The sequence below is a fragment of the Salpingoeca rosetta genome, assembly GCF_000188695.1.
Source record: "Salpingoeca rosetta unplaced genomic scaffold supercont1.13, whole genome shotgun sequence".
Classification (NCBI taxonomy): Eukaryota; class Choanoflagellata; order Craspedida; family Salpingoecidae; genus Salpingoeca; species Salpingoeca rosetta.
Window position 1 is genome coordinate 1,049,038 of NW_004754921.1, and position 20,456 is coordinate 1,069,493.

General features: G+C 57.7%; 5 protein-coding genes across 5 annotated transcripts; 3 read left to right on the forward strand and 2 right to left on the reverse strand.

Moving 5' to 3' along the window:
• Positions 1-35: 35 nt before the first annotated feature.
• On the reverse strand, positions 36-7,267 carry PTSG_05657 (uncharacterized protein). Its single transcript, XM_004993469.1, has 2 exons — positions 6,345-7,267; positions 36-6,045 (listed from the first exon to the last, which is right to left on the reverse strand). Exons 1-2 carry the CDS (start codon positions 7,176-7,178, stop codon positions 115-117), a joined length of 6,765 nt encoding a protein of 2,254 aa, XP_004993526.1. The 5' UTR covers positions 7,179-7,267; the 3' UTR covers positions 36-114.
• A 101-nt stretch (positions 7,268-7,368) lies between these two features.
• On the forward strand, positions 7,369-9,562 carry PTSG_05658 (uncharacterized protein; the record flags this gene model as incomplete). The annotated part of the gene is made up of 5 exons (XM_004993470.1): positions 7,369-7,584; positions 7,816-8,192; positions 8,622-8,735; positions 8,932-9,052; positions 9,405-9,562. Exons 2-5 carry the CDS (start codon positions 7,833-7,835, stop codon positions 9,560-9,562), a joined length of 753 nt encoding a protein of 250 aa, XP_004993527.1. The 5' UTR covers positions 7,369-7,584; positions 7,816-7,832.
• A 639-nt stretch (positions 9,563-10,201) lies between these two features.
• Positions 10,202-15,838, forward strand: PTSG_05659 (uncharacterized protein). The gene is made up of 13 exons (XM_004993471.1): positions 10,202-10,594; positions 10,891-10,953; positions 11,131-11,307; positions 11,486-11,577; positions 11,841-11,976; positions 12,188-12,268; positions 12,488-12,567; positions 12,827-12,921; positions 13,141-13,262; positions 13,507-13,603; positions 13,762-14,675; positions 14,864-14,935; positions 15,133-15,838. The coding sequence occupies exons 1-13, from the start codon at positions 10,457-10,459 to the stop codon at positions 15,208-15,210; spliced, it is 2,145 nt and encodes a 714-aa protein (XP_004993528.1). The 5' UTR covers positions 10,202-10,456; the 3' UTR covers positions 15,211-15,838.
• A 242-nt stretch (positions 15,839-16,080) lies between these two features.
• PTSG_05660 (uncharacterized protein) lies at positions 16,081-17,653 on the reverse strand. Its single transcript, XM_004993472.1, has 5 exons — positions 17,449-17,653; positions 17,102-17,240; positions 16,827-16,866; positions 16,669-16,680; positions 16,081-16,425 (listed from the first exon to the last, which is right to left on the reverse strand). The coding sequence occupies exons 1-5, from the start codon at positions 17,555-17,557 to the stop codon at positions 16,228-16,230; spliced, it is 498 nt and encodes a 165-aa protein (XP_004993529.1). The 5' UTR covers positions 17,558-17,653; the 3' UTR covers positions 16,081-16,227.
• A 120-nt stretch (positions 17,654-17,773) lies between these two features.
• PTSG_05661 (uncharacterized protein) lies at positions 17,774-20,414 on the forward strand. Its single transcript, XM_004993473.1, has one exon. The coding sequence runs from the start codon at positions 17,814-17,816 to the stop codon at positions 20,370-20,372; it is 2,559 nt and encodes an 852-aa protein (XP_004993530.1). The 5' UTR covers positions 17,774-17,813; the 3' UTR covers positions 20,373-20,414.
• The last annotated feature ends 42 nt before the right edge of the window (positions 20,415-20,456 follow it).

A 20,456-nucleotide genomic window follows, 5' to 3' on the forward strand; every position in this document is an offset into this window, starting at 1 on the left:
TCACACACACACACACACACACACACACACACACACACACACACACACACACACACACTCTCTCTCTCTCTCTCTCTCCCTCACACACACACACTCTCTCTCTCTCTCACTCTCTCAAACAAAGTCGTCTTCATCCGAGTCATCATCGTCGTCGTCGTCGCTGCCGTTGTAGTATTCACCACTCGAGTCGTCACCACCACCACTGTTCGCTGCGGCCGTCGCTGCTGGTACTGTGTGGAATCCAAACGATGACATGTCCTCCTCCACCTCGCTCCCTTCATCACCGCCACCGTCACCGTGCTCATCGTGTACGCCTCCGAGAGCCGCAAACGCGTCGCTCAGCATGGGCGGTTCGTCAAGTCCACCAGGCAGCCATCCCGCAGGGTCCTCGGGCGCAGACACACCACCATGTTGCTGCTGGTGTTGAGGCTGTTGGTGTTGAACGCTCTTCTTCCCGACGCCCCTCTGATCTACTGCGGCTCGCCCTTGCTCTTGCCCATGCTGGTGTTGTGAGGGGTCGTGGCGCAGAAGCACACTCGCATCATGTTTGTCGCCAACAAAGGATGCACCAATACCAACAAACCGACTCCCAGCATTATCACCATCATCATCATCACTATCACCATCGTCATCGTCGTCATCATCATCGTCGTGTGCGTGCAGGCCTAGACCGTACAGGAAGCTCGTGTTGGCGACCAGATCATCTTCCGTCGTGTCCACGAAGCCAGGGTTGATCTCAAACGAGCCGTCCACGGCAAGATCAGACATGTGGATGAGTTCAAACGCTTGCTGAAGGGCGTGCTTGGCGCGCGGCGCTGTGCTCTCAAACGACTTCTCGCCGCGCTTCGAAGCCCTGTCCACACACGCGTCCCACGTCACATGCAGGTATGCGAGATACAGCACGCACGCAGCGCACAGCACGCCAGCAAGGACGGTGGTGGCAACCAGGGCTGTGCTTGTGCCAGGACACGCCGCGAGTGCACGTGCAATGGCAGCCGCCCGCTGCTGTGCGGCCTCTTCAGCTTCCTCCACGCCAACCGCAAAGGCCAGCAGCTCGGCCAGCGTGCCATTGCTTCGGTGCTGCGCATCAACAAGCCAGGCAATGAATGGAGCGCTGGTCAAAGCCGTTGCAGCGGTGGAGGCACGGTTGCCTGCCACATCCGCCGCCACCACCTGATGCACCACCACTTGCCCATGCGCGCTGGACACATGAAACGTGGACCCATCAGCTATGCTGTCACTGGTGTCACTGGTGTCACTGGTGTTGCTGGTGCTGGCGCGGATACGAACAGCGCCATTGCATTCCGTCCATTCCGACCACGAGATGGCTTCAAGTGTGGATGGCGTGTCACCACCGCCACTCCTGCGCCCCTCCCCATCACTGCTCACAACCTCATCGATGGCGATGACGGGTGTTTCCACGGCAACGAGCGCCTCCAGCGTTGTTCGCAGTTCTGCTTGCACGCACGCGCTGTACGACATGTGTGCACGCACAGCACGGGAGAGCGACCCAAAGCACGCGTCTGCAGACACGCCCATCGATGCTGCTTGTGCTATATCACCCCTGGCATCAGCGGATGTCATGTTGCGCTGAATGGCGTCAGCAAAGGAGGAGAAGAGCAGGCCAGACATGCACAGCTGTTCGCATTCGGCAGCAACGGTGCTGTTGGCCACAACACCAGGCAGCACGCCTTCACCACCACCACCACCACTGACATCGCCATCAGGGGACTTGCCGCCACTGCTGGACAGCACATCATCGCCATTCTCGTTTGCGAGCGTCGTGTTCTCCCATTCGCGCTGTACCGCCGCCACAACCGCGCGGCAACAAGCCGACGTGGTGGTGGCGAGTGCGCTTGTATGGCCATGCCGGCACATGAGGGTGCCAGGTTCGTCCGCGCTCAAGGCAGCCACGCCTTCCTCACGCGCGCTGGTCACACACGCCGTCGGTTCCGTGCAGTCGCTCGGCAGCGCTGTGACGCGAAGGGTGGGCGGATCCTGGTCGACCGTCTGCACAATGCTTGCAGGCAACGGGGAGAGGCTGCCAGTGTCATCCACGCAGTACACGCGTACGGTGTTGGTGCCATAGAAGAGAGGAAGCGTTGCACGATACACCTCATCCACAGCATCGTATTCGCCGCACGGCAAGTGCACGCTGGACGACGATGTCGACGGCGGGTCAACGATGCACGCAAGGAAGCGTGATGCTGAAGTGCATGCTGCAACAAACGACACGCTCGCAGCTTGCGTAAACTCCTGCGCTGGCCACGACACAAAGAAGGCCGAGGACGGAGACGCATCAACGCCAAACGCTACCGCCGTTGGGCGACTCAAATCCCATCCTGCTGTTGTCGACGTGGCTCCCGTTGCCATAGTCACATCGTCATCGGCATCTTCAATGCCAGCAGAAGCAAGTCCTTGGCACGCCCATTCAAAGCCGGGTGAGGAGGCCACTTGCACGACGTGGGATGACAACGCCTGGCTCTCGTATGCGCCAGCAGCACCACTACCACCACCAGTGCCACTGGTGTCTGTCCCGAAGGGGGCGGTGTCTGCAGCGGTCGCGTTGCTCGTGGGCGCCACAATGACATCCGTGTACCCTTGTGCCACCGCCAGCAGCGATGCAGCAAGCGCGCGGCTCCCACTGTGGCTGCCAGTAAAGGCGGATGGACAGGTGAGCACACCAGCGCCATCGCCCTTGCACGTGTGCGAGCGCACGACAAACGGGGATGTGAGGCGTGCGGGGCCAATGGAGAGGTAGGATGGGTGCGTGCCAAGGGTCACGGTGGTTCGTTCTGCGCCAACACCGCCCGCTCCCTTCTGAGAGGGCTTCATCATTCTCCGCCACAAACCATCCAAATCAGAGAGGTGAGCGGCGGGGCCTGATGCAAGCGACACACGATCCCAGTCCACACCATCACCACTGCTGCTCATATCTGCTGACGACGACGATGCCGTGCATGAGGACGACGACGCAGACGATGACGCTGCAGCCGTTGCAGTCGCAGTCGTTGTTGTTGTTGTTGTTGTTGTTGTTGTTGCGTCAGGCGATGGTGACCAGGCGCAGGTTGATCGCGTGTGAGCAGCGGCAAAGTCCGACGCATTGCCTGCAAGCAACGGAATGTCGTGCACACGGGCAACTTTGCCGTTGACCTCTGCTGCAATTTGAAGCGTGTGGAGGCCGGGCGTGACAGACACCAGGCCGGTCACGGCATCAAGCACCGCTGGCGATGGCGACGATGAAGATGATGACATCGGCGTAATGGTGATGGTGCAATTGGAGGTGCTCGCATCACTGCTACCACCCATGGTGTAGTCGCACACTGCCCACGTACCATCGTAGATGTCAACAGCTGTTGACGAACTGCTGCTGCCGGCTGACGCCACACCAGCACCCGCAGCGTCGCCAGCACCTGATAGCAGGGAGGCAAGAAGCGAAGACAGGGGCCGTTGCTGTGTGGACACGCGTGACTGCGCCACCACAACCACCCCCGCATCTCCACCACCGTCTTCCCCTCCACTTGCTGCTGCTGCTGCTTCGGCCTGTTCGATGGCTGTGGTCAGGTCACCGGGCACCCTCAGGCCTCCAACCCGCCACCCGTCGAGGTCGCGGTTGTTGCGCGCATATCCGTTGCGTGCGGAGGAATCGCTAACAGCAGACAGGACGGCGAGGTGGTCCAACAGTCCGCGCACCGCATCCGACGTGCTGTTGCTGTTGCTGTTGCTGTTGTTGTTGTTGTTGATGTTGTTGTTGATGTTGATGTTGGCGTTGTTGGAACTGCCGCTGTCGCTGCCGCTGTTGCTGGTGGTGCCATTGAGGACGTCAAAGAGGGAGGACAAGGTGTCGGGGAACGCCTCCGTGTTGGCCGATGCGTCTGCTGCTTGCAGGCACGGCGCAAAGCGAAGCGTGTACAGCGCACCGTAAGGTGGCGTCTCACTAGGGTACACGTGCACCCCAATTGGACCGCGCACCGTGGATGCAAGTGACACCCTGCTTTCCTGCAGCGCACGCGTGTCGTAGCGGGGGCAGTCTCGGCCGTACCCGTTTGCATCGCGCGGCTGTACCACAAACCGCACGAGCGGGCGAACGACGTCGCTGCTGTCGTTGCTTGCAAGCACGTGCGCATACGAGAGTGGTGGTGTTGATGAAGACGTTGACGAAGAAGAAGACGCTTGCTGTTGTTGTTGCTGTGAGTGGAACGCAGCCCATTCGTCTGCATCAATGGGCAGGCCCGTGCTTGCATCGTAGCAGACCGGAAGCTGGATCCACTCTGACATGACGCAATCCGTCTCCTCTGTCGGATTCACACGATGCGCAACACGCACATGTACATCAGCTGCATCTGCAGCTGACGATGAGGAGGAGGTGGTGGTTGACGATGCGTCGGTGTTTGCATCGGTGTTGACTGCGACATCAATATCCTCCGTGTCTGCTTCGCCGTTGAAGGCGAGGGTGATGGTGGCGGCGGCGGCTGCCGGCAGCGCAACAAATTCAGACGCAGGCAGCGGGAAGATGGAGGACAGGCGGTGAGCCAGCGGTACGCCACGCAGTGACAACGCCGACGACGACAACGAAGACGACGACGACGATGATGATGTACTCATTGTCGCTGCTGTCGTTGTTGTTGCTGCTGCTGTGAGGGGGAGACCGCGTGCAGCGCTGTAGATCCAGGCGCCATCACCAATTGCGTTCATCTCAAACACGGCGTTGCTGACGTGCACGTCAACGGCAACAGTTGCGGCGCGCGGTGGGAGGCCAGCATCCTCCAATTGCACACACACGCGCATGACTCGCCTAGCCTCATAGTCAAGGCGCCGCACCAACCGCAACGCCCAACGCGCAGACACATCCGCAGCGGCAGCACTACCACCACCATCATCATCGCTGTCACTGGTGGCGATGAGTTGAAAGAACTGCGAGTCGGCCGCAGTGCACGCGCGCGTGGCGTCTGTGACGAGCGACGCGAAGACGCGGCCGCCGCCAGAGAGCGGACTGTCGGCATCAAACGCCGACAGGACAGTGACGTCCGTGTTGAGGGGTGTGTCCTCTGGCACAGCAGGGCTGTTCACTGCCCACACCGCACACGCCGATGACGAGCCTGTCGCGTCCGCTGGGGGCGATGTGCGAGTGCAAGCAGCGCTGGACACGGCGACAAGAGCAGGAGTGTGGTCATTGGCATCGGTCACAGTCACGGAGACGGGCGCGGTGGCGGTGTGCGTGCCGTCATCTGCTCGCAGGAGCAGCGTGTAGTTGGCAATTGCCTCGCGGTCAAGGGTGGCGGTGGTGAAAATGTCGACAAGGAAAACACCCGGCCTCTCCCGCGACACTGCACCCACGGCAAACGGATAACCAGCAGGTTCGATGGTGTCGTCGCCATCGCCAATATCGCGTGCAGGCAGGGTGCGCAGGATGGTGACGACCGGTGGCGGGAAGGTCACGTCATCATCCGTGATGCGCACGCGGCCGCACAAGCTCTTGGCAGGCAAGTTCTCGCGCACCGCCAGCGACAGCGACGACGACGATGATGATGGTGATGGGAAGACAGGTGGGTTGTTGTTGATGTCTTGAACGCTGATGCGCGCGCGTTGAGACACCGTGCGCAGTCCCGTTGGCGATGAGAGGGTGACGGTCACCGCGAGGTCGCCCCCATCGGTCGGGTATGGCACGTTCGTGCCTTGCTGTTGCACGACACACCAGCGGCCTTGCACAAGCACACAAGCGAGGGCGTCGTTCCGGCTGGCTTGAACACGGCACTGTGTGTTGGCGTGGCTCCACGTCGCCAAGACCGCATTGGACGGTGGCGTGCACGCGAGCATGCGCTGCTCTGGCGCGGGCATCTCCGTTGCCGTGTCCACCACGGGCATGGGCACGAGCCATGGCTCTGGGTTGAGGAGGGACGTGAACGTGACTTGGGTTGACGGCGATGCTGGCGGCAGCTGTGGTGCTTCATCAAAGGCAACGTGCACGATAAAGCGCTGGTCTGCGAGGGGGTTGGCCACCTGTCCCGCAGGGCCCAGCACACGCACGGGCACCTCAACAGGTCCCTAGAGTTGTGTGTGTGTGTGTGTGTGTGTGTGTGTGTGTGTGTGTGTGTGTGTGTGTGTGCGAGCGTGCGTGTGTGTGTGTGTGCGTGTGTGTGTGTGTGTGCGTGCGTGTGTGTGCGCGCGTGTGCGTGTGTGTGTGTGAATAAGGACGAAGGGGTACGCTCAAAGACAGGTGAAGCGAACCGCATGTACAGACACATGCTCGCATGCACAAAGTTATGCACGCAACACACACACACACACACACACACACACATACACACACACACACACACACACACACACACAACCGTACCAACCTGAAAGGCTTGCGTGGAGAAGAGGAGGGTGTTCTGAAACCTGTCATGAATGGAGATGGTCAAGGGTTGGGTTACATTGAACATCTCTGGGTACAGCGTGACGTTGACGCTGGAGTAAGTGGCAATCAAAACTCCGCCAGCAGCGGCTGCGTTTGCGCTTGAGGTGGCGGTGCTTGGAAGCAGCGGTGATATGGATGCAGTTGGGTTGGCGGGGTCGTTGAGCGACTGCACCACGCCCTGGAACAATAGCGGCGAAAAGCGCTGCAGCATGGCTGATGGCAAGGCATTGAGCGCTGGCTGTTGCTGGGGCTGCTGCGGTGTGGTCAGCACTGTTTTCCCGTCAACGAGGACAGCGACGCCGACGGCGGGTGCGTCGCCGTTCGTGGCATGTGTTGTTGTTGTTGTTGTTGTTGAACACGCCGTGTTTGGTGCGAGGGTGGCGTAGAAGAGCGATCCAGCGTCGCCGCCAACAGCAGCCTGTGCCTCTTGTGAAAGCTGCGCTGCCTCAAACGTACATGTGCCATCAGCATGCGTGACAACGGCGGTGACGTTGGCGCTGGCGCTGGCCCGACTCGCACGCACCCGGATCACGACGGCGCCATCCGCCGCCTCCAACACCAGTCCCACCCACGCTGTCGCTGTTGTTGCTGGTGTGGCTGGTGTTGCTGATGTTGGTGGTAGAAGGAGATGACCTCGTACGATGCTCCTTCCATCCTCACCTGCAAGCCCACCATCGCTCGTGCTACTGCTGTTGCTGCTGCTGCTGCTGCTCTTGCTGTGCCCGAGCACGGCCAGCAGCACCAACAGCAGCACCACCGGCACAAGTCGCTGCATCGTCTGTTGGCGTTGTACGGCTGTTGTTGTGCGGCTGTTGTTGCACGCACAACAACGCTTTTGTCTGTCGAACTGTCGCACTGTCTGCAACAGCACAAAATGAATTTTTACTAAAGAGCAGTAAATTTGCCTTGACATCAGGCGACTGGAAGGCAATTTTGACGTGTGCCATTGCCACTTTTGCCGGCTGCTTGCGTGGGGACAGCAAACAAGGTGTGCCCATGCGGCGTGGTGTGCGTGAATGATATGATGGCTGCGGCACTCAGGGTGCTTTGCTTTGGCGTTGTGGGGGTATGCTGCGGTGTTGTGCTGCGGTGTTGTGTTATCAGTGGATGCCACATCACTTGAGTGTGGTTCATTCATTTGCCACTCGCCCTGTTTGATTTCTGTGAAGCTTTCTTGTGGGGTTGGTGCAACGTGCAACCTGCTGTGTGTTGTTGTTGTTGCCTGTGCTGTCCGTGCTTTATTGCCTTGATCCGCTCTGTTTTGTTGCCAGCTACACTGCCACCCTTACACACACACACACACACACACACACACACACACACACACACACACACACACACACACATACACACACACACACACACATGACGCGTACACACGCACACACGCACACACGCGTATTCACTGGTAGAAAAAGGAAGAAGGACGATGAGCGGGATGGCTGCTTCACTGTCAGGCTTGAGCCTGCAGAACGCCGGTGGCAAGGCCAAGGAGGCGTGGACTGGCCTCGTGGACACACTCCGCGACGGCTTCACCCACCGGCCCGTGGTGACGGCGCTCAAGTGCGCTGGAGCGCTCGTGGCCATCAAGGTCGCCGTGGACACTACCCGCTACGTTGCGGAGCAGTGGAGCATCGGCTCTGCGCTGCGCTCCTTGCCTCGTGCAACGGGCAGCCTGCCTTTCCTCGGCCATGCCCTGCGCCTCAACGTCGAATCGCCCTGGGATGTCATGGAAACCTGGATCAAGTCCTTCAACTACAACGTTATGGCCCTCGATTTCTTCGGCAAGGTGTGTGCGTGTACGAACAACGGGGGATGGGAGGCGGGGCACTTGGCACAAGGTACAACAGTCATCTTCACCCGTTTGAAACACGCAAGGGCTCTCTTTGTACCATCACCTCTCACACTGATACACACACACACATCACACACACACACACACACACACACACACACACACACACACACACACACACACACACACACACACACACACACACGCTCGCACGCACACAAAACCACACACACCTGGTTGGTGGTTTTGTTGCAGTGCCTTGTTCTCCGCGATCCATTCTCCCGTCCATCGTTGTCATTACCAGCAGCATGTCTCTCTCTGCACCTCCCCCACATCACCGCGACCGCAACTTTGCACGACCACCGCCCCTGCCATGATCACGACCACTCACCCACCGCTTCTCGCTTCTGTTGCGCATTGCAGGAGACGCTGCGCTACTACACACTCGTCCCCGTTGTGACGCGCGAAGCCGTGGAGGAGGACGACCTCTGCGGTGTGCGCGTCCCGGCAGGCTGCAAGGTCTTCATCCACATCAAGGTTGGCTGGTGTGTGTGTGTGTGTGTGTGTGTGTGTGTGTGTGTGTGTGTATGTGTGTGTGTGTGTGTTGGGTGTTGCCGTTGCCTGGCCCACTGCAACAGGTTTGTGTCCCCTGCAACACATCTACATTTCTCTCCTCTCTCCCGCTCACCACGGGCACAACCACACCATCACACCTTCACCCCACGTGCGCCAGGCCGTGCACAACAACCCTGAGGTGTGGGAGAAGCCCCGCACGTTTATGCCTGAGCGCTTTGAGAAGGAGCACGATCCCTGCGCCTTCCTCCCCTTTATTGTCGGCCCACGCAACTGCCTCGGTGCGTCGCCCGTGTTTGTCGTGCGTTGCACGCTTGCCTGTAGCTTGACCACAAGGCAGAAGGGAGCGGGGAAGAAGGCAACAATACCAATGCACACTTCCTTCGTGCAACGAGACTTGTTGTTGTTGTTGTTGTTGTTGTTGTTGTTGTTGTTGTTGTTGTTGTTGTTGTTGTTGTTGTTGTTGTTGTTGTTGTTGTTGTTGTTGTTGTTGTTGTTGTTGTTGTTGTTGTTGTTTTAAGTTGTTCCACCTCGTTACGTTGCACTCTGATGTCATACGTGCTTCCCTGCACCACCCACCATGACTCACACCACCACCTCCGCTGCTTACCTTTCACCCCGCCACGTGTGCAGGGCAACACCTTGCGCTGCTCGAGGCGCGCATTGTGATGGCGCTGATGATGCTGCGCTTTGATTTCGAGCCGGCACAGAGCAACGTTGGGGAGAAGCACGGGCGCACTGTCCCCGTCTGCCCAAAGCACGGCATGTGGCTCAACGTCAAGGCCAGATGAACGCCGCGCGCAATGCAAGCAACGAGGGTAGGAGGAAGAAGAACAGCATGGAGATGATGATGAGGATGAGGAGCAGGAGCAGGAGCAGGAGGAGCAGGACAAGGGCGATGATGGAAGGGATGCACCCAGGCGAGTTGAGAGAGTGCGTGCGTGTAGCTGAAGCGCGACAGGGAGGGCGTGTCGTTTGTGCTTAATGACTCTTGCTTTGAGATGTGTGTGTGTGTGTGTGTGTGTGTGTGTGTTGCTGTGCCTGCTGCTCTTGTTTTGCTGTTCATGTCTCTTTCCTCAAACGGGAATCCAGAGCAACTGGCGCATGAACGTGGCTGTAATGTGGGGCACGCGAAGCAGCGGAAGATGAAGGCAAAGGAGGAGGAGAGGGGACGCACACACAGACACACACACACAGACACACACACACACACACACACAGACACACACACACACACAGACAGACACACACACACACACACACACACACACACACACACACACACACACACACACACACACACACACACACACACACACACACCTCGACTTATTTCAGTCGAACGTCAAATAGTGGTGTCGTAAACTCTGCACTTCGGAGCGGCACAACAACAAGAAGCCGCGGCCGCACGCTGCCATTTACAGCGTCCCTTGCTTGCTTGTCTCACTCGACCAGTGATCCCTTCCTCCTCGTGTGTCGATCACTTGTGGCCAGCCGTCCCCCTTCCTCACTCGCCTTTGTGCACACTTGACGTGCCGCGACGCTCGACTGGTTTCTTCGTGGGAGCACGGTTGCACGCGGGCGCAACCAGAAAACCAGGACAGCCGTTCTCACGTGACGTGTGTGTGTGAGTGTTGCAGGACTCAGCTACAGCACAGCACACGCACGGAGCGCAGCAGGCAGCCATGGCAGAGCATGTGGATGACGACGATGACATGTCTCCGTCCCTGCCTCGCATCTTAAAGGCTGTTGACGCAACCCAGCTCGGGAGTGTGGAGACCGAAAAGGGCGAGTTTGTCATCGACAACCTCGGAGAACTACTGGTTCGTTCAGAATGTCCATGTTTGCGCGCCCAAACGCCCTCCACGCCTGTGCTTGTGCCTTGTTGCGTTACACTTGCGCTGTACTCGGTCCGTTTGTCGATATGGTTTATGTTTGTGAGAGTATGTGTGTGTGTGAGTGTGTGTGTGTGTGTATGTGTTGTCGGCCACCCTGCTGTCGGTGCTGTCATCCTGCTGTCGGTGCTGTCATCCTGCTGCTTCCCTTTGCGAAGTGCTTCGAGGTTCCTGATGCTCGTGTAAATGCTGCCTTTTGATGCTTTCCTTGCTGGCGTGCCCAGCTTGTCGCACAGAGCCAGCTGTCGGAACGGCGCCTCGATCCCTTGAGCGATGCCTTCAAACAGGTGCTGTGCGCTGTGTCGATCCCGCTGCGTTTGCTCTTTCCGATGTCGTGTGTCTTGTATGCAGTTGCACCGTGCCTTGTTGTCAGGACCTGGACTAACCTCACCGCCAACGCACGTGGTTTTGCGCGCGCGCCCACGCTTCTCTCCCCTGCCGTGGTTGCTCACACGCCCGTGCAGGCATGGGAGATGTACTGCAAGGCGCACTCGACACTGATTGTGTCGAAGGATGTAATCAACAAGGCAAGCACTGACCACATCCCCTGTGTGAGCTGCCGCCGTGCCGTGACCAAGCTCATCAACACCCTCGCCTCACCAGAGGCCCAGAAGCGCACCACCATCGACGGTTCCATCGAGGTAAGCCGCTCGCTGCCTTGGCGCGACCATGTCGACAAACCCGCCACCCTCATCACGCGCTGTGCTTGACCTGCACGCACTTCGTGGATGTTGCTGCTGCCACCGCTGTTGACGACCACACTGATGACGATAATGCTTACGGGTGCCTGGGGGTGTCCTGTGATCGTGTCCGCTGCAGCCGCTGGCAATTGAACCGTCTGGCCGAGCACATCTGAACGCAGACGTGCTCAAAAACTTGGAGCAGACGCACCACGCCCTTTGCATCGACAAGTGCGTTGCTCGTCTTCGTATGCTGCACAGAGCTGCTCTCAGTCTACCCTTAGACACACACACTCACACATGCACACACTCACTCACACACGATCTCTCTTACGCGCACACACACACGCACGCACCGCACGATCACACACACACACACACTCACACTCACACTCGCAAAAACACACACGCGCGCACGCACACACACGCACACACGCACGCACCGCACGATCACACTCACACACACACACACAATGCACACTGTGTTGTTGCAGGCGGTCGCTCGACATGAAGCTGCGCGGCCAGCGGTGTGAGCTGCATCGCGTGGAGTCGCAGTTCACCTTTGAGGGCAGCGACAACATCTTCTGGCTCGACTTTTGGCCAGACGTGCCCCACCTGTGCAAGGAGAAGGTGCGGCCAGTGACAACGGTGGCGCCTGTGATTGGTGGTCTGCGGTGTGACCGTGATTGACTGCGACTGGGTTTGGTTGCGCCTGTGGACGGGGTGCGACCGTCGGCACAGGCTGCATGAGTGCTCATGCTCATGCTGCAATCTCTCCGCCCCGTTTCTGTTACTGCTGCCACTGATGCTGCCACTGCTGCTGCTGTCTCTGGCATCGCAGATTATGACGTTCAAGGTGCAGGGCGTGGAGGATGCGCTCACGGTCCACCTCGAGAAGCTCTGCAGCCGATGCAAAGACGCGGTTGGGGAAACGGAGGGGAGGCTGTGTGTATGTGTGCGTGTGTGTGTGTGTGTGCGTGTGAGAGTGTGTATGTGTGTGTGCGTGTGAGAGAGTGTGTGAGTGTGTCTGTGTGTGCGTGTGCATCTGTTCCTCATCGGTGTGGTGGGCTTGTGGCGTTCGTGATCGTTTTGATGACACTGAAACTCACTTCGTGTACATGAACATGTGTGATTGTCGCAGGTGAACGACGCATTCACAGTCTTTCAGGAGATGCGTTGGAGCGAGTACGAGAGCTCTGCGCAGTTTTACGAAGAAACAAAGTCAGTTGATCGCCTGCTGCCGTTTAGTTGAATAGTGCCCAAGCACTGTGGTGCGTGTGTGTGTGTGTGCATGTGTGTGTGTGTGTGTGTGTGTGTGTGTGTGTGTGTGTGTGTGTGTGTGTGTGTGTGTGTGTGTGTGTGTGTGTGACGGATGGGTGAGAGTGAGAGTGACTGCAAGGGCCCCCGCACACCTGCACCCACATGCGCTCTTACGCATGCGTGTTGCTGCCTCCTATGCACCCCATCATCACCACTGCAGATACGATCCAATCATCTTTGAGGGCCTGTCATACAACCGCCTGGCAAAGGTCGTCCATGTCTGCGCCGAGCGTGACTACCTCGTCGAGATTATCAGTACGTGCCAACGCATATGGTGCATTGTGTGTGTGCATTGTGTGTGTGCGTGTGTGTGTGTGTGTGTGTGTGCGTGTGTGTGTGTGTGTGTGTGTGTGTGTGTGTGTGTGTGCATGAGCTGTGTAAACGAGCCTCCCCCCCCCCTTCCTGACGCCCGACCACCATCATCCATCATCCATCACCATCACCATCGCCACCATCGTCGTCGCGCCTGGGCAGACTTTTCGCGGCGGGAGGCTGTGCGAACGGACCGGCACGCGGAGTCGAACGAGAAGGCGCAAACGGAGATTGTCATCATGATGGGCAAGCTCGTCTGGCAGCGCCTCTTCGACCTCTACCGCGTGAGTTGATCGTGGTGGTCGTCGTCGTGGTTTGGGAGGAGCGGAGGGGGGAGGGATGATTGAGGGACAGTGCATGCATGTGCTGGTTTCGTGCATGTGTGTGTGCGCACATTGCCTTATTTACCGACTTTTGTAACCAACAGCCCACGATGGCGCTTCACCTATTGATGCCGCACACCCGACCGCTAACCTCCTGCCAACTGCTGCCACTCTCGCTGCTGCTGCTGCGCATGTAACTTGCCAGGGGCTGCGACTTGGCAACCAGACGCTGATGATGACGTATGAGCTGCTGGCGTCGTGTCTCCACTCGCGCCTGACCAGCATCGCCTCGGCGAAGAGTGGTATGCTTTGCTTGTGCACACATACACACACATGCACGCACACACACGCGCATGCGTACGTTCCTTGTCATTGGCTGTCACTTGCGCTAGAGGCCCTTGTCTCACTTCCCTCTCAAACACACACGCACACACACACACATGGGGACGTGCGTGTGTAGCTGCAAAGGCGTATGAGCTCCTGATGGAGATGGAGATGGATGAAAAGTCAAAGAAGAAGAAGAACAAGCAGCAGCAACAAGGCAAGAAGAAGAAGCAGGGCCGCAAGGGTAAACAACAGCAGCAGCAACAGCAGCAGCAGCAGCAGCAGAAAGGTGCAAAGTCCAAAGCGTCGAGTGGCGACGCCGCGTCAGCCGCGTCGTCATCGTCTTCTTCATCCCAGCAGAAGCAGCAGCAACAGCAGCAGCAGCAGCAGCAGCAGCAGAAACACAAGCGGCCCCTCACGCCAGAGACGGTGGCGGCGAATTGGGAGAGCAAGATGATTGAGCCGTCGGACGAGCGGCACGCCCCGCCAGGCGGCACCAAGGGGAAGAAACATCCGAACCACGCACCAGCCGCAGCAGCAGCAGCAGGAGGCACATCGAACAAGGGCTCCAAGAAGAACAACAGCAGTGGTGGCAGTGGGGCCAACGGCAGCGCCTCAGGTCAACCGAAGCATCGCAAGACGCGAGATGGGAGCGGCAGAGGTGGTGGTGGCGGCGGAGGTGGCGGTGGGGGTGGTGATGATGATGATGAGGACGCAGCCGCAGCTGATGGCGACGGCGATGGCAGCGGCAGCTATGTTGATGCTGCTGGGATCCGGCGCACGAAGCACGGGTACGTGGACTACGACGAGCGCGTGACGATGGCCGTCAACCTTGGCCACCACACCGTGCTGACCATGCCCTTTCCCTCAATCCTGTTTGTCGACGACGACACTGGCGAGGAGGTGGAGGAGCCTGTGGTTGATGAGGAAGAGGAAGAGGAAGAGGAAGGTGCTGCTGCGGTAGTGCTGTGCGACGCCGTGTTGCCCTCTGCCGTCACTCCACGCGAGCGCAGGCTCCTTACCGCCATGGGCTGGCCCGGATACGAAAAGGTCAGCTGGAGGCGTTGTTTGTTTGGTTGTTTGTTTGCTTTGGTTGTTTGTTTGCTTTGGTTGTTTGTTTGCTTTGGTTGTTTGTTGCTTTGGTTGTTTGTTTTGTTTGCTTTAGTTGTTTGCTTTGGCTGGTTGGTTCGTTTGTGTCATCCCTTTCGCCCATGCCTTTGGTTGTGCATTCCACCCAGATGACGCGTGAGGACCGTATTGCTGCGCGAGAGCTGGCAGTTCTCCTGGAACACCACTTTGACCACTTCAAGGTCGGCGCCAGTTGCATTTCCTTCCTTTTGCTGGCCGGTGTTTGGCTTGATCGACCATTTCTTTCCCGCACACCCGTGCACACACACACACACAACACACACACAACACACACACACACACACAAACACACACACACACACACACACAACACACACACACACAACACACACACACAACACACCGCCACCACAATCAGGCGGAGCAACTTCATGGCCGGGAGGCGATTGCCGTCTGCTTTGACCATTTCCTGTCGCAGCTGCAAGCCGGGCACTGAGCGGGGCTGGCGGTGGTGATGATGATGGTGATGGTGATGGTGATGATGGTGATGGTGATTTGTTACTATCGTCGTCGTTGTCGCTGGTGTTGTTGGTCGTGGGTGGTCCGTGGTCGCCGTTGTTACGAGTGCCCCTGCCTTCATCGTCGTCGTTGTTGTCGTGATGATGAGCTTGATGATGAGCTTGATCTTCCACCGGCGCCCATCCGCCGCGTGCCCCACTCTATTTGCACCCGCAAGAGTCCGTCCATATGTTCATTGGAGTTTTAGATTCTTCCTCGCTCGCGTGTTTTGCTTTTGGTTTTGCTCGCAAGCTTTTGCGTGCGTCTGCAGTGAAGGTTACGCACCTCTTTCCTCTCGTGCTTCCTTCTCCTGCTTTCTTCTCCTCCCCTCTTTCTTTCTTTCTTTTTTGCTGCTTCTCGCACCCCTCTGCTTTGCGTTTGTCATACGGGCTTACACTTGCCCTCTTCTTCTCTTCTTTGTAATCTGTTCTTCACTATCCTCGGCATACCATGCCGTGTCATGCTGCTTGATCGCTTGCTGGTTTGTCCTTCTGCACCCCCCCCCCCCTTTATCTTCCCTCTTTCCCTTCCCTCTTTCTCTTCCTCTCTTTCTCTCTCCCCCCCCCCCCGCCCCTCTCCTTCTTTCCCTCCCCCTCCTTCCTCTTCCCTCCTCTTTCCTCCTATTCCTGGTTTCGTGTGTCTTGTGCTCGCTTCTTGTGCCTGCTACACCCTTCCGCGTGTCCTTATTGAGCTTGCCACCCCACGCTCGAACATGTGGCTGTCTCGCCACGTGCCGCCAACCCTCACTGGTGGAGAAAAGGTGGCATGTGCCTGCATGTGTCGTGGCAAGGTCATTACAGAGCCGTCTTAGGGAGCTGTTGTTTACTCATCGATCAATCAACGTGAAATCCCTTCACACACACAGACATACACACACACACACACCAGGGCGGAATGTACAGTTTGGGTTTGGAGACAAAAACGGGGAGTTGACATTGGGAAGAAGCGACGTGTACTAATCGTCGCGGCTGTGCCTGTGCTTACTCTTCTTGCTCTTCTTGTGCTTGTGCTTCTTCTTGTCCTTGTGCCTCTTCTTCTCCTTGTGTCTCTTCTTGTCCTTCTTCTTGTGCTTCTTCCTGCCCCTCTTCTCGTCGCTGTCGCTTGCTGACCCGCGCCGGCCCAGGCGGTCTCGCTCCCGCCGCGACATGTAGTGCTGTTGTTGCGGTATTGCGTGAGCGTGTGAGTGAGAGTGTGTCAGTGTGTGCGTGTGTCTGTGTCAGTGTGAGTGTGTGTCTGTGTCTGTGTTTGTGTGTGTCTGTGTCTGTGTCTGCGTGTCTGTGTCTGCGTGTCTGTGTGGTTGGATGGTGCTTCGGACATGGCCTCTTGTTCCGCCCTCCCTCCATCACAGCCCAAGCCACCAGACAGCAGGCACAGATCGCATCAAAACACGACTCACCTTTTCCGATTTCTGCGGAGCACATGCAGACCATGCCATGCAAGTCCGTGGAACATACAGAGGGGGGCAAAGGTCAGAGTGGTGATATGGGATGACAATGACGAGCTGTGCACATGCAAGCAGACATTGAATGGGTACAGACTGTCCGTTCGACTTACCTCACGAAGAGGCGAGCGCGAGCGTGAGCGTGAGCGATCTCTGTTGCCGTGACGTTACATCAACACCACAGGGGTGAGTGAGTAAACGAGTGGGGGTGTGGTAGTGTGGGGGTGAGAGAGTGTGGGGGTGAGAGAGTGAGGGAGTGAACGTGGGTTTGTTTGAAGTTATGTGTGTGTGTGTGTGTGTGTGTGTGTGTGTGTGTGTGTGTGTGTGTGTGGCTTTGCTTGCTCACACGACAGCTCGCACGAGACCACAAAGCACTCGTGTGACTCACAGTTCATCATCGGAAAGGCGGCCAAGATCGTTGTCTTCCTCGGAGTCTGTGTCACTGGACGTGGAGGAGACATCCAAATGCACCTGTCCCTGGTCACCAACAGGAATGTAGTTCCTGCACTGGAACGCCAGATGACCAACTGTTTTGTGTGTGTGTGTGTGTGTGTGTGTGTGTGTGTGTGTGCGTGTGTGTGTGTGTGTGTGTGTGTGTGTCAGGATGCGCAATGTCGTTTTGACGCCACAAAAAGCAGGGACACCAGGCATTTGTTCACACGCACATGCACAAAACAAGGCTCTCTTTGCACACACTTTGCACACACTTTGCACACGCTTTGCAAACCCACGTACCAAAGCCACACTTCTTGCATGCACCAATCTTCTCTTGCACTTGGCCGGAGAGGCGCGCTGTGATGGCCTCAAGCGTGCGTGGCTTGTCGTCCTTTGGCAACCCACTCATCTTCGCGTCGAGTGAGTGTGTGTGGGGGGTGCAAGCTTGCTTGCTTGGTTCTGGTGTCGGCTGTGTCGCAGCAAACGTTTGCGGTGTGAGTTGTGACGATTGATGAATGTCTTCATGCAATTTTCAGCACACAGTGCCAAAGACACAACACACACACACACACACACAGCCGGGAGCAGTGTAAGATTTCAGCGAGTTTTCCCCAATAAACAAGGGCACGCAAACACACACACACACACACAGACACACACATGAGATGTCGCTGCCCATTGGTGTGACAGAGTGTTGGGTACTTGTTGCCAGGCACTTGCTGGATGGCGGTGATGAGAAGGCGAACGAGGAGGAGGAGGAGCGACATCGCGTGTCTCACCATGCGAAGAAAGACCGACTTAGGTCCTTCTTCAACCTGATGATGACGTGCCGCCTCCTATACCACGACTTGCCGTGGGCGCTTCCAAAATGGTACCTGCGCCAAGTCGCCATGCCCGCGAACGCCAACATCCCAGCGTTTTCACGCCATAGCGTCACGCCTGACTTTCTCTTCCGCACGCAGTGGCTGGACTCGTTTCAAGAGGAGGTCACCACCGTGCAGCCACAGCCACAGCCACAGCCACAGCCACAGCATGCCGACGATGACGAGCCGGAGCAAAGCACACCTGCACAGCGCGCGGGCATCAGCAGCATGCCGCCGGCCAAGCTCAAGGCGTGGCTTGAAACCCGCTTTCTCGTGTACTCGTGGCTTGGCGTCACGTGGGACGCCACCTTCTGCATGTACCTTTGCGATGCAGTGTCAGACGCATCCTCCTTCTCGCCTTCGTTCCGGAACGACTTTGCCCGCTTCGGTCGCTTGAAGTTCGTCACCCTTCAGCGCCTGGAGCTATGGGCCAGCCGTGATCCTCCTCAGCAGCAGCAACAGCACTTGCAGCCGAAGCAGGATGATGATGATGAGGATGATGACGAGGATGAGGATGAGGAGGAACAGGGCGCACCATCCGCTCATACATCACACGTCGCCGTGCAACAGGCACGCAGCAATGTGTCGTCCGCCGCCACCGATGGTGCCGCCCAGCACGCGGAAGCACTAGCAGATACACGGGCAGAGCACAGCAGTTTGCCCGTGAGCCCAACGCCAGCAACTTCAGCAACAACTCCAGCAACACTGGCCTCCTCTGCAGCGACGACTGCAGCTCCAATTTTGAAGCCTGCAGTGGTTTCGTTGGTCATCCAGCATGCAACGCAGGATGCCATCACTCGGCTCGATCACAGTCTTGGTGTGCTCGGCCATCCACAGGTGGAGTTTCTGGAGATCAGTGCCACCAGCCGCATTCCAGTGCTACGCCTGCGCAACATCGACTGGCTTGAACTGCGAACGTCCGGCCCAGTTGACCGGCTGGAGTTGACACGCGTGAACCGGGTGTCCTGGAACCCGGCAAGCGAGCAACAAACCCGCATCCATGGCCAGTTTGGAGGCGTTCGCGACGTGGAGTTGCTTGGGTTTGGGGAGTCGAGGCTGGAACACATTGACGCCCTCGAGGGCGTGCCTTGTGTCACTCTCAACAACTGCCCACGCGTCACCAATCTGGGCCCTTTGAAGCGCGCCCAGACGGTGAAGCTGTACAGATCAAACGCCTCCGACCTTTCTGCAGTCAGCAATGTCCCAGAAGTGCACTTGGTCAGCTTGCCGAACGCTTCCATGGAAGCCTTGACACTGCGAAGCACGCGCGTCTGGCTCAAACACCTGCACAGCCTCACAAACACGCTGAATGTGCCAAACGCCACGACCATCCGGGTCATTGATTGCCACAACTTACAGCGCATCGTTTGCGGTGATGGTACGGGACACGATGCCGTTGGACACAGTCGCGACGGTGATAGTGATGGTGACGTAATCGGCGCTGGTGGTGTGCATCTGTCTTTGTTGCGAGTACGCGGATGCCCACGAATGAAGACGCTGCCTTCATTTGAGCACGCAGACATTGTTGACATCGACATAGACCTGGAAGGCGAAAGCTTGCAGCGGCTGTGCCAGCGTGTTGACACCATCATCCTGAACAAACCTGCATCGTTATCGCATCGCATACAGCAAGCACTGCACACGCTTCCCCCGCACGTGCGCGTGAAAATTTGTGATTTTTCGACCGGCCTCCTCGCGAACCCCTTGCCACCGTGCGTGGCGACACTCAAGTGCAAGATGTACAGCTCGAGTCTCGACGTTCATCATTACGCCCCGCATGTGCGGCACCTGAGCGCCGTCGGAATGGGTCACCGGCGCTCACTCCAAGGAGTTGACAAGCTGCCGCACCTCAAGCATGTGTTTGCGGGGCTGTGTACCATCTTCGCCAAGTTTGATGGCTGCCGAGCTGTTTCAGTCGTTGATTGCCCCGGGCACATTACCATCAACGCCGCGGAGGCAGTGTATGCTGTTCATGGTGAGGTGCGCTCCCTCACCAACGTGGCCAACGCAGAATTGCAAAACATGGATGAGAGGACCAATCCTTACAGCACAAGAAATGTCGCCACGTGCCGCGTGCTTGAGAGTCATATTAACTCGCTTGCCCCGTTCGCGGGGGTGCAGCGCCTGCTGCTGGAAAAATGCACCTTTGACAGTCTTGATTACATGCCTGCGAGGCTGACGACGCTTCGACTGCACAACTGCCGCATGAAGACACGCAGACACAAGTGGCCGGACGTTGTTCTCGTCGACAGGTCCAGGGAAGAGATGCTCACCATCATTCGTCGCCTCATGCCCGCGTCTGCTCTTCGCGCTGATGGTGATGACGGCCACGACGTGGATGCAGGGTACACCGTGTCCTGATGATTGAAGTTGTTTTTGTTGTTGTTGTTGTTGTTGTTGTTGTTGTCGGTGCATAAACATTACAATTTACGTTGGTGCACCGAA

Coding starts and splice junctions, on each gene's coding strand:
- PTSG_05657 (XM_004993469.1), bottom strand. CDS start 7,178: ATGCAGCGACTTGTGCCGGTGGTGCTGCTGTTGGTGCTGCTGGCCGTG. Junction 6,046..6,344: donor TCTCCACGCAAGCCTTTCAG/GTTGGTACGGTT, acceptor ACACAACTCTAG/GGACCTGTTGAGGTGCCCGT.
- PTSG_05660 (XM_004993472.1), bottom strand. CDS start 17,557: ATGAGTGGGTTGCCAAAGGACGACAAGCCACGCACGCTTGAGGCCATC. Junction 17,241..17,448: donor ATGCAAGAAGTGTGGCTTTG/GTACGTGGGTTT, acceptor CACACAAAACAG/TTGGTCATCTGGCGTTCCAG. Junction 16,867..17,101: donor CGCCTTTCCGATGATGAACT/GTGAGTCACACG, acceptor TCACGGCAACAG/AGATCGCTCACGCTCACGCT.
- PTSG_05661 (XM_004993473.1), top strand. CDS start 17,814: ATGTCGCTGCCCATTGGTGTGACAGAGTGTTGGGTACTTGTTGCCAGG.
- PTSG_05659 (XM_004993471.1), top strand. CDS start 10,457: ATGGCAGAGCATGTGGATGACGACGATGACATGTCTCCGTCCCTGCCT. Junction 12,568..12,826: donor CAGTTTTACGAAGAAACAAA/GTCAGTTGATCG, acceptor TCACCACTGCAG/ATACGATCCAATCATCTTTG. Junction 14,936..15,132: donor ACCACTTTGACCACTTCAAG/GTCGGCGCCAGT, acceptor CACCACAATCAG/GCGGAGCAACTTCATGGCCG.